This window comes from Styela clava, chromosome 14 (assembly GCF_964204865.1).
Source record: "Styela clava chromosome 14, kaStyClav1.hap1.2, whole genome shotgun sequence".
Classification (NCBI taxonomy): domain Eukaryota; kingdom Metazoa; phylum Chordata; class Ascidiacea; order Stolidobranchia; family Styelidae; genus Styela; species Styela clava.
Window position 1 is genome coordinate 5,331,603 of NC_135263.1, and position 12,326 is coordinate 5,343,928.

Here is a 12,326-nt window from a genome sequence, read left to right on the forward strand (position 1 = left end):
CATCCTGTAAATCTGTTACAAAATTGGGGGTATGGCTGCCAAATATATATTTTTACTGAGATTCAGAATAAGAAAGAAGTCCACTGAAATGGCTATGGGGATCTTATTCTTACTAACTTAATTGGTGGACTTTTCCGCCATATAAATTACCAAAAAAAGAAATACAATGACACAGCTGAAATTGTCTGCTTATAAATCAGATTGAGAATAGTGGTTTAGTTTCAATATTTTAAATATAAACCAATAAAGTATAATTTTACCAATACTTCTCAAGATTTATCGTCAATAACACAAAAAGTGTATCGTATTCATTTGGTGTGAGTTTTTCCGTGTTCATGAGTTGAAATAGGTTTTCTAGTAAATCTTCTTTGCTGATCACAACATTGCCCTTGAAAAAGGCATTCGCGATAGCATAACCAACAAAAATCTTATTCATTGAGTTTTCAATGCGACGTTTCAGTAGTTTTTTTGTCCACTCAGTGAGAGCATCTTCTACTTCAATAATCTAAAATGAATGAGCACTATAATTCCAAAGTAAGTGTAAATGTTAACTGCCATTATTTTTAAGTCTATTTCAAATACTTTGGAGGCTGGAAAATTTTGTTCAGAATATTTTGAGTTAAAACTGTGAACAATTACCATCTTACACAAACAGCAGAGGGACATCAGAGGTATCAAGCTCTAATACCAAAATAAACTTAATTTATTAATCATGATCAACATTGATTGATCATGTTCCTCGAAGTTGATTAGCTATTGAACATACCTTGGGTCGGAGATCTATCAATTTTCCATCATTTAATATTTTCCACCCAGTCAGCATTGTATTTGTCCAATTATAAACACCGCTCAATAAATCACCAATGTTGGAATCAATAAAAAAGTCTGGCGGCAATAACTCAATCAATTTTCCAAAGTTTTTGGCATTTTTCAAGGTAACAGAATCATACAAAATGATATCACAATTTTTGGCTTCTGCGAAAACAATGAACAATTAATTATTCAACATATATACAATATTATTTATTTTTTCACTCACCAAAAATAGGTTTATTCTGAATTTATTATTTATTTGTGGGACAGACTAAAATTTTGTTTATAAAATACACTTTTTACATCAACAAACAAAAAACTATGAAATAGCTAGTCTTTTATTCTATGCAAAATAAGGCAACATATTACAAACCTTTGGAAAGATCATGATGCCTCAATATAGAAGGTGAATCCGAGTTCAACAAAATTTCTGCATGTTTATCTTTATAATATTTGTATTGTATTTCTCCAAAATTCTTTGGAAACTTCAGTTTGCAAGAAAAATACTTACACCTTAAAACAAATTCTTATTATATGTATATTCATAGGTTTTTCAATGAATATCTGTTATAAAGTACTCTCAAAATGACTGAACTAATCATAGAAATTGATTTAGTTCACAGATAATAAACGAAGACTGTACTCGGCTTACATATTTAATAAAAAAAATATATTTGGCTACCGTAGATATCATGTGACTGAATAAAATGTTAAATACTGTAAATAATTTTATTATTGTGCTTTATATAAAATTTTTTTGAGTAATCAATTATTAAGAGGAATTTGAAAACGTACTATCAAAACCATTGATATGTTTTGTCCGATCTTAGATAGTTATGTGTGGGATTATATTATAGAAGATTACTGAACTTTTCAATGTCACAGGCTTGAGGACACACTTTTTAGTTGGTTACTGTTTTCTAAATCATCATTTATACATATGGAACATTTAATTGGTAAACTATTGACAGTGAGTTGTGCATTTAGAAAAACTTTTGCCATTGCACAACTGATTTGGAACATTTGAGACTAAGGAACAAGAGTTTGCAATCTAATTGATCCATGTTATTGACTTCTCTTTCCACAAGATCAATATAAAAAACGCTATCTAGATTTTATATAGCAATGGAAATATGACTAACTTTTGAGATTTTTGCATTGTAGTCATATTGTGATGGTTTGTTTTGATTTTTAATGATTTTTCTTGAGTAAGAGCACGAAATTCAACCAGAATATAATCTGAAAAATAATTTCACCATTTTAGTAGATTATTCTCTCTTTATTTATCTTTTCAATTTTCAACAAGATTGATAACAAATTGATAGAAAAAAAGATAAAACAGATTTTCAGAGTTAAATATCAGTTAAAGTTCTGTTGGACAAACTCCCCAGACTTTGGTTACAGAAATAGATTTGTGTTGGTGAGCAGCAGGACCCTTGAATTACATAGGACTTGAGTTACTAATCATTAGCTCATTAATATTTATGTTTTTATTCTCTTTTATACTGAAACTATACAGCAAATTAATAACACTCAAGCAATCATGATCAAAATCTTTGCCTATTTAAAAGTTTTTATCATTATCCTATGTATAAATGTAATTATTCAACTTCAACTTCAAAATCCCAAGCGAATTTTTGATATAAATATATAAAGTATTAAATATATTTCGATTCATGCCACAAACCTGTTTGTGGATACGGATTGTCAACAGAAGAAGATGGAGCTTCTGAGCTGTGGAAATATGGGAAGCATGTCAGATATACTAGTAATACAATTCTAAAAAATGGAACTCTAGAAGTATGTGCACCAAGATGGCGCACATCCTGAACTAAATATGTGTACCAGGTTAGGGTTCAGGTTTTGCGCCATCTTGGTGCACATACTTCGTGAGCGCCAAAAGAAACAATCACGCCTATGTTGATGAGCAAGGCATTATATAATGAGATTAATCTATGCCTAATGCTGCCTTCACAACTATAAAATTACTGTTCGTACACAAATTTTTGACCGCGTGGTTGGATTTAAAAGTCAGCAAAGAGTATTACTTTATATCATACTGAACTGATTTTTATAAAAAGTTCTTTAATTAAAACCTGGGTTATCAGGTTTGGGTAAGTCGGGACAGACACTCTAATCTTTATAAATGGTGATCATTTTAAAATATCTTAATATTTTCTCTAACACAATATATGAACAGAAAGAGGCAGCAGTTTCAATAAATTTTAAAAGAGTTATACATCATGAAATTCTGATATTATGGTAGGATAGGTAATATTTCAAATTTATCTCAGAATAAAAAAGCAAGTCAACAAGTGAGAAAGCTCAATCTCATAACAAATAGATTCTACAATTAGCACACAGTGCTAGTCTCTAAAATGGCCTGCTCCAGTAACTGCTATGAAAGCTGTGATTTACCATCTCACAAGTTACCAGTTCAATCAAATTATGAAAGTAATCTACAGTTCTGTTTACATACATGTTGGTGAAGTGCCATACTCAATAAAAGTTTATGAGAATCACCCAGTGACAATGAAAAATTAAGGGAGGAAAAATTAACATAGTGTTTTTACATGATTCTAATTTGTGACCTCCATGCAAAGTGGTGCAATAAAAATTAGTGCTTCCTAGCGGCATCACACTTAATTGAGTTAACTTTGGAACAAAGACGATTACTATTTTGACATTAGATATATGTACAAATGTTCCTCAAATTGCTTACCTAGACATATCAACAAGTTTTCTAGAATTACGTTCTTCAGCTTCTTTCTGCAAACCCTGAACAAACAAAAATTATGGTATAAATGAATATATGAAAAGTGTAACACTGTTGTTATTAATTCAAATATTTAACGAAACACAATGATTTAGATAATTTATTACATAATGTGCATAAAACAAAAATAATCAAATTCTGATAATAAAATCTTACTTTCAGTTTTCCAACAAGGTCCTCAAGATCTTCATCTGAGAAATATTTTACTTTGTCATTGAGTATGTCACACCAATTACTGTTGTTGAAGCTGAAAGCCAAAAGTTATAAAACATTTTTGACTTTTGAATATGTCTGTATGTTTGCATAATATTAATTGAAATTCAACTTTCTACTGTCTAATGGTACCCGTATCTATAAGTCATAAAAATGAAGCTATATTACTGCTTTTTGCAAGTGATCATGTCAACTTAGGTTAGGGATCTTCAAACTTGTCCCCCTGTACTTGCATACTTAAAAACACAAATCAAAGGAACTAAAAATAAGTTCTGTAAATACGAAATGGGTTTAAATATATTTCAACACAAGAATATGTTATAAGCAACAATATTTCAAATTGACTTATTAGGTACTAGACCAGCGGTTGCCAACCTGGAGGTCTCCTTTGTGGGCCGCAACTCGCAAAGCATTTTTCAGGTGGTCGCAGAACAAAATAATTTCATGTCGAAATTCATCATAATCAATGGGGAGGAATAAATTTGTATAAAACAGAAAAATTAAAGGCAAGAAACATTAGATACCAGTATCAAGGCCTGGCTTTGACCATTCCTAGTTTTGAACTGGAGTCCACTATTCTAGAGCCGAACACTCATACCACCATTACATCTTGTCTGGTGTTAAATTTTACCATTTATGCATTGGATTTTGATTTGGCGATAAACTTTGCAGTCGCGATGGAAAATTTTTGTAGTGGTGACAGCTTCAAGATTCACATAAATTTGTTCTTCATTTTTTAAAATTGTGTGTATTGCTAAATTATTAAATATGACTTGCGCAACTATAGGAGCACTGTGTATATATCACTGATTTATTGCAAGTGAATTGCTCAACTGCAAAGGCTTTTGTTATAAGAATGAATGTTTGCTGACAAGCATGATATCAATCCAATTGATGATCTGTAAGTTTATGGACTACAAAAGGCAATCTTTCTACGAAAGAGTAAAACAATGAAACTACAAGTCATGCATTTTCATTATTGTTTTTTCTGTTGCCAGCTAGTAAACCGAGGCAAAAATATTGGGATACACTTCTTCTCTTTTTGCATCCTGTACTCATTTTAGCTTGAATATTCAAAGGGGGTCGTGACTCAAAAAAGGTTGGGAACCACTGTACTAGACTTTATGACAATACTTTACAGAAGAATCGAATGCCGTTACTTTTACAAGAAATGAGTCTGAATATGTTTAAACTACAAATGACATATTTTTTCAATCCTAAATCTTAGTTCAGTTAGCCATATCGTTTTTAATTTTTATGCTGCCCACCCAATGTCAACTCTGAATAACTTCATGATATTTTCCACTTTCTGCTTTATTCCGCCAAACTTTGGCACTTTTTTTTGTATCCACTGCAAGTATTGTTGTCGTTGGTCATCTGAAAAATTTGCGTTGTTCATAGTCAGTTTCGGTACATCTTTATTAAATAATGATTCTTGGTATCATGATAAGCCTAAGCTTGGTGATAATCCTGGCTTAGTCTTAACAAATATGCATAATATCAAATATGAATAAGTTTTTGAACGGAAATGCTAAAAAATTTCTTTACCTTCATCCGCAACATTTTCTTTATCTGCAAAAGCTGAACTACTGCTTGGGGAATCATCTGTGTGTTCAGTTTTTAGTAGTGGTATTTCCTCAGATGTTGCTTTGCTTACTTCTTCATTTATTTGATTATCTCCTTTTTGTTCTATAAATATAATAAGTATATAACATCAAAATTGATAAAACAAGGTGTGTGAAATTATTTTTTTTAATATTATTTATTGGAAATGAAACCATAAATCCAACCTTCATCAACAGGTTCATCGGTGGAAATTTCAATGTCAGAATCTTGTTTGTCTTCTGTAGAGCCTCGCTTTTCAATAGTGGTATGCTTCTATAAAAAATAAAAAAAATTTCAACCAATTCCATAAAATTCCAGTAACTTCTGTTCTATTAATAACCCACAATAACTAAAAGAGGGTACGTTTAAAAATATTAGGTGATGGGACAGGGATGACCACCTTTTCTTAGTCAATGAATAAAACATTATGTTTTCATCATGTGTAAAAAGACTTTGGGTCGTAGATATTTAATTATTGTCTGCATCAATGAAAACTTGCTGATGCATCTCTTTCGTAAGTCTCATAATCGTTGGTTATTATTATGTAGTTTGGAGCTTTGCACATACAACAGCATTTATATCTGGATTGAGTCGATTTCTGGTAGTCAATGTAATTTTGAAGTTGAGTGAAGTCTAGTGCAACATAAATTTACTTTATTGGTGCTTCACACTAGACTATGTCTCCATTAATTTGAGCAAGGAAGTAAGTTATTTGTTACAATTTTAATCAAGTATGTTGCTTTCACGAATAGAGAATCTATAAAATTGGCACAAATTTGCACAAAAGTTCAAACAGCTTTTCAAATTGACTGGCAGAGCATTTTAATGTTAAGCATTATGTTTTATTCATTTATTGTAATTAGAAATCTACCTCGGAAAGAAATTTTAATTTGTTGATAAATTCAATGACTTTGACCTCATCTTTGCCTTCCATGCAAAAAGTGATCACATTGAGCGGATAAGAAATATCATCTTTGAATGGTCTGAAAAATAGTCAAAACAACATTAAGAGGTTTTGAAGTAAAATTTGAAACTCTTTCTAGATTGTGTATTAAAAGTTATATGTATATGAGTTGAATGTCAACTATTGAGATAAATTCCAATCAAATCAGGTTTGGGAATACTATGGCTTCTAGCAGGGCTTTATAAATTATATTGCTAAAACATAAATTCTCTTCTGCATTAAAATTTTCTAAATTTTCAATAATTGTAATGGTTTGAAGTCACGAAATTCGACGATATCAAAATTTATTGATATCAACTTCATTAATAAAAGAACTTCTTTCCCCTCTTGATAAAAGTCGTCAGTTTTGACATAAATATCATAAAAAATTTTTTTACACATGTGAAGAACCAAATAGAGAACAGAGAGTAAATTTTGATTGATTCCTGAACTTACTTCATCCAAAACTTCATATTATTAAATATAATTAACAACTGTTCAGAAGGATGGACAGATAAGCTAAATTAAATATATTGTATATCAAAATCAATAACATTTGATTGAAATATGAACCAACAGTCACACTTGAGCCCAATGTAAAAATGCAAACATTTTATTAAAAATATTTCTGTGCACAATTATGTTGTTTGGCATAAAATTTTGATAGAATTAGTAAAAGATGTTACACATTAAAGTGAGAGAAAAAATATAATATTTTTCACTTGAGTTTGCCTGGCCATATTTCATCAATAGCTGACATCACTGCATCTTTCTGGTTTTCAAAGATATCATCATTCGTGTTTAACCACTCTTGACTTGATTCCAGAATTTGATCAAGATTCTGTTGTGCATTTTGTAAATTTACATTAAAATAAGTATATATATTTCACATATATTGTTGCTGACATAAAATAAACAAATTAAGAGTAATATATCAATGTTACCGATAGAATGGTATGATGGTATAGAACATCATGCTAAGCATTAGGAATATGATTACCATCACATCTCTGACTACCTCGTATAGATTAACTATGGTGATATTATGTGCAATAGGATGCTTGAATCCTTGCCGCCGTAGGCAACCATCAGACCCAAGAAGCTGAAAAAGATAACTAGCTAAATAATTCTATGGGCATGGACTGGTAACAGGCTGTGGTATACCATATGATTAAGTCATCTTATTGACTTTCCTCTCTCTCTCTCAGTATAAATATGATCAGTCCAATCCAATATATTATTTTTGAAAAGTTTTTACAAAATGAGAATCAATCTGCATGGTATTTTAGCTGTCAACAATGTCTTTTAAAAGTACAAAGTTTGCTAGTAATGTACAAAACTACGTCTCAATTAAAAAATGAAATGAAACTTTCTCACAGTCGTCATAAATTTCTTCCTAACATAAGAAATCTGTTTCAAATGCAATAAATACCTTTTTGTCCAGTTTTTCCTGGCAATTGTTAATGAATGATTCCACTCTATCAGCATCTCCCCCAAGAAGACATTTCATAATTAATTGGTTTGGCCATTTGGATTGTTTCAAAAGTCTGGATAAAAAAGTGAGGTTGAAATAACTTCTATGCACTATAATTGAATCAAAATACCCAAATTACACTCAATCATAAATATTTGCTTAAGTGTCGTACATAAAATCCACTATTAGAACATAGCGGTGGAGATCAACTTTTTTTATGTTCATTACTTCAAAATTTCAAGTGCATCAGGCATTACAAATAGTAGAAAATTCAATATCAATTTTGCACCAACCCAATTTCTTATATATTAAATGTGTATCTCTCATATTTGAGTTACTTTTTTTACATTATGAAAATTTTTATTCTACAATAATCAAGATACATACTCAGGTTCATTTGGCCAGTGCTGTTGCACATTATCTTTTAGGAGGTCATAGGAATTCTTCAGAATAAGACGAGATTGGTTCAACCATTTCTTGTATTCTTTTTGAAAAAAAAATCTTCAAACTGTATTGTGGACAAAACCCCCAAAAATAGCACACTATATCTCACAGAATTTCAACGAAATATAAGACCAGCGGTTGCAGAAATTTTACCCTTGAAACTGCAACAGTGCACCCTTAGATGCTTTTGTTACATGCAAGTTTGGAATCACTAATTTATATTTACTTATTCTTCATTTTAATTATTTGTGTCCATGGCTCAATAGAACTTCTTAAACCCCAAGAAAAATAAAGCATGGTATTTAGTTGCAGTAAAGAAATCACACATTTTTGCTTCATCATGTTATATCAATAAAATCAACTTAAAAAAAATCAATACAATAGTATATTTTTATAGAAAAATTTTTACACTTGGAACTAACCATCTCCAATAACTTTTTTTGATTTAGTATTCAGTGAAACACTCGAGGGATCTTCCTTTTTTTCTGAAGCATTCTGTTCACGGCCCTGAGAAATTATTAAATTACTGTTGAGATATTTAAATGCTGTTAATAGAGTTGATCCTTCTATTTGTGGAAATAAATTTTGAAGGGAATTATTCCTTCAATTCTTTTAAATTACTTATCCTCAATTTCTGAAATTTCATTTTTTACAAGTGAACAATTTTTTAAAAACAAAACACTTTCATTCTTCTGACAACTGTAGAAAAGATTGATTTAAGATTCCCAGGTCAATGAGATTTGCTGATATGACATGACATTTGACATTCTACTCGCTAAATTGTCAAATGAATATAAAAACATCACAAATACAACCCACTTGATGAAATGTCATCAATAAAAGGATTATCACAGCTTTCAAAAACCACAGTTTTGTTACCTTTTCAATAACATTCCTTATCCACTGATTGACTTCATTAATCACGTTTTCATTCGATTTTAAAAGTCCCAAAACTAGTTTGAGTTGCCAGTCTGGGGATGGCTCCCCATCTTTTCTCCTGTAAGTTATTCGAATTGAAAACTATCATTGGTTCAAATACCCAGGTAAAATGGGGATGTGCAAAAAGATGCTAAAGTTTTTTACGTGGTACAATGGTCATAGTATGCAGTTGTTCTCCATTTGATCATGTCAATGGAATCGGACCTTTTTTTACATATTTAGGAAATAAAATTTTGCGCAAGCGATGGGTGATTGATACCTTGTAAATAGTATTCGAATGTTGTTTTAATTCAATATAGACTTTACCAATCTGCGATCTGTGGCCATCGATTTTCAGCAAACTCAACAACTTCATATCGATTGTCTTGTAATTCGTTGTGCTTTAACATCAGACATCTTATAATACCAGTATATTCCATGGAACACGATGAAAGTTGAAATAGCAACTTCCCAAAAATAGGAACCTCAGTAAATTCTAAAAACAAAAATTGGCCATATAAAGGGGCCCTTGAAAGAGCTTACAAGTCTGGTGTGTATACTTGTGACAAACCATTAGATCAGACAATAGGGACATTAGCATTATTAGGTTTAAGTATTGGGTATACTGGTTATAAAGGGTATCCATAAAGTCTCAAATTTTTTTTAAATTGCATAGGGCATATATCGATATCATATATTGTTTTGCCCCTCACAGATGTATTAAATGAAGTAAAAATACTTAAACAATTACTGATTATAAACCACCAAACCTGGTTAAGATATATTGAAAACTGACTTCATAAAAGAACTGAAATTGTAAAGGAACTTTATGGACACCCTCTGGCCTGTATATATATATATATATATATATATAGTTATTTGGTTATAAGCAAGCTCAACGTTGAAAACTCACATAAAGTAATTCTGTAAAACGTAGCGCGCAAATGTCATTTATTTTACGAATTTTTCTTGTCTTTTCATATTTTTTATTTCATTCCTTGTTGTGGATTTAAATTTATTTGTTGATTAAATCCAAATTGGGAATACTCGCCCGCGGTCGGTAAGAGCTTTTCTAAGAGAGGTATAAACAGAATTCGTTAATGTGAGCCGATAAGACGGCTTGAACATATGGCGAACCACGGCCTCTCGTCCAGTTACCAGTCCATGCCGGGTATGGGATTAGTTAGCGAGGTACTTGTTCAGTGGATACGTGAACCACGGTGGCTAGGAACCCAGCAATCCTCTCGCACATAATTAACCCCGCATGGGATTCGAACCTGCGAACCCACGCAGGGCGATCAGAGGTGCGTTGGCGATCGTATTTGTAACGCTTAGCGCAATTCGCCACACCGCCAAGCCGAGATTCTTTGATTAAGCAAATATAATTGCAATAACACATAAAATACAGCACGCCAACTGTAAGTAAAGCATAGTTAATGATAGACTTGCGATCTTGGCTCTATCGAGGACCTAGCAAACAATTAACAGTGAGTAGGACTCAACAGCAAAGTACTTGCTTAAAGAAAAGATGAATAAAATAACACAATCATTGGCATAAATCGAGAGAGTTGAAATAAATGTGCGAATGACCAACCTCATGTCTTATCAAAATTATCAATCAATTCGATCAATTATATTTTGGTCACTCTGACATAAAACAAAATAACAACAAACAGACAAACAAAATGCAGAGAGGATCTGGAGGACGGGCATACCTTAAGGACAAAATTAAAAGACGTACAAGTACGCGCACGTCCACCAAAAACAATTGAAGAACAAAATAAAATGGACATACACGATATAACTTTGGGCAATAGCTTTCGAATGCAAAACAATGAAAACTTCAGCAACCTGTGCCGCCGATTATTTTGAAGCAAGAATGTGTGTGATACATTTCATGTTTTTCAAGCCAGGAGGCCGATACATGAGGTGTTCGCAAGAAAACATTATTTTGGAGTGTCGTGTTCAACAACTTTTCGCCCATTATATATATATGTTGATTGTGAAAGTAATTTTGATTTTTAAAGGGGCCATTCATTTTGCCATGGTGGTAATGAGGGACAAAGTATATTACGGCCAAGGCAAAATTTCGCCTCGTCACTTTAATTTTGATTATATTGATAATTTGGCAATAATTGGCTCTAATTTGGAGTATGAAGTAGTCCAGCCAACCTCTTCATGCAACCAATGCTGGTAAATTTGACTGGGTAATTTGGCATTTGACGACCCTTTTTTTTCAATGTCACAATAAACTGCACGTGGCGAAATATGATCCGCATGCGTGACAACGTTGTGAGTATTTCCCTGAGCATCGATTTCTTTGTTTATTGCCATTACAATGGAAGTCAAAAATAAGTCAACATTGCCGTCGCTCAGACAGATTTTACAAAGTCGGAGGTCGCCGCGGTCGTTAAAAAAGCCACCTTTTTCATGGTACAATAAATTTTTCTGTCTCGCAATATTCAATCTATATTCTATGACAACCACGAGAATTCAAAATGTCTCTCTATTTCGATTTATTTGCATTCAAGGTAACTGGCGGTTGCGTCGACTTTCGACAAAATAAACTCATTTCTGATCTAAAATACCACGGCAATCCGCGGACATGATAATGTGAGATAAACTGCCCGATTATATACAGTTTGGATATATATTCGTTATCGCCTTCAGAAAGATCTGGTATAAAATCCCAGAAAGTAAATTTAATTTAGTACAATGAAAATACATATCCAGTATATTGGTTTTACATAAATACATATTCATCGAATCGAAATCCCCGTGGTACGGCTCCAGAGGCAGTCGTCTAGATCAGGGGTTCTCAAACTTTTGGTGTTGCGAGCCGTTGAAAAGATTGGCAATTATTCACGGAGCCCCATAAGAAATGGTAAAACTGTTACTTTCCGATTAATATTCCTGAGTAAGTTAGGAGTACCGTACTTTACATAATTTAAATGCTAAACCTTTTTAATAGGGTTAATACAAGTAATAAATAAATCTAAATTTCAAAGATAAGTTATATATACTAAAGCTGTAAATTTGACCCTTGACAAATATATTAATAAATTAGGGGTCGAATCTTTTCTTTTTTGACATTTTCGGAAGACTTAAAAGCCGCTAATAACGTGCGCGATTGCATTTTG

General features: G+C 32.0%; 1 protein-coding gene across 1 annotated transcript in view; it reads right to left on the reverse strand.

The window, feature by feature from the left end:
- LOC120326069 (E3 ubiquitin-protein ligase rnf213-alpha-like) overlaps positions 1 to 12,326 on the reverse strand; it is a 51,163-nt gene that overhangs the window by 32,634 nt on the left and 6,203 nt on the right. The window contains exons 3-19 of the mRNA XM_078119945.1: positions 9,514 to 9,682; positions 9,148 to 9,265; positions 8,691 to 8,775; positions 8,212 to 8,308; positions 7,783 to 7,897; positions 7,073 to 7,191; positions 6,279 to 6,390; positions 5,593 to 5,680; positions 5,351 to 5,491; positions 5,071 to 5,179; positions 3,746 to 3,836; positions 3,536 to 3,591; positions 2,501 to 2,547; positions 1,956 to 2,052; positions 1,187 to 1,326; positions 767 to 975; positions 261 to 505 (exon numbers count right to left, since the gene is read on the reverse strand). Coding sequence (XP_077976071.1) covers positions 261 to 505; positions 767 to 975; positions 1,187 to 1,326; positions 1,956 to 2,052; positions 2,501 to 2,547; positions 3,536 to 3,591; positions 3,746 to 3,836; positions 5,071 to 5,179; positions 5,351 to 5,491; positions 5,593 to 5,680; positions 6,279 to 6,390; positions 7,073 to 7,191; positions 7,783 to 7,897; positions 8,212 to 8,308; positions 8,691 to 8,775; positions 9,148 to 9,265; positions 9,514 to 9,682 — 2,038 coding nt within the window. The remainder of the gene's footprint in view (positions 1 to 260; positions 506 to 766; positions 976 to 1,186; positions 1,327 to 1,955; positions 2,053 to 2,500; positions 2,548 to 3,535; positions 3,592 to 3,745; positions 3,837 to 5,070; positions 5,180 to 5,350; positions 5,492 to 5,592; positions 5,681 to 6,278; positions 6,391 to 7,072; positions 7,192 to 7,782; positions 7,898 to 8,211; positions 8,309 to 8,690; positions 8,776 to 9,147; positions 9,266 to 9,513; positions 9,683 to 12,326) is intronic.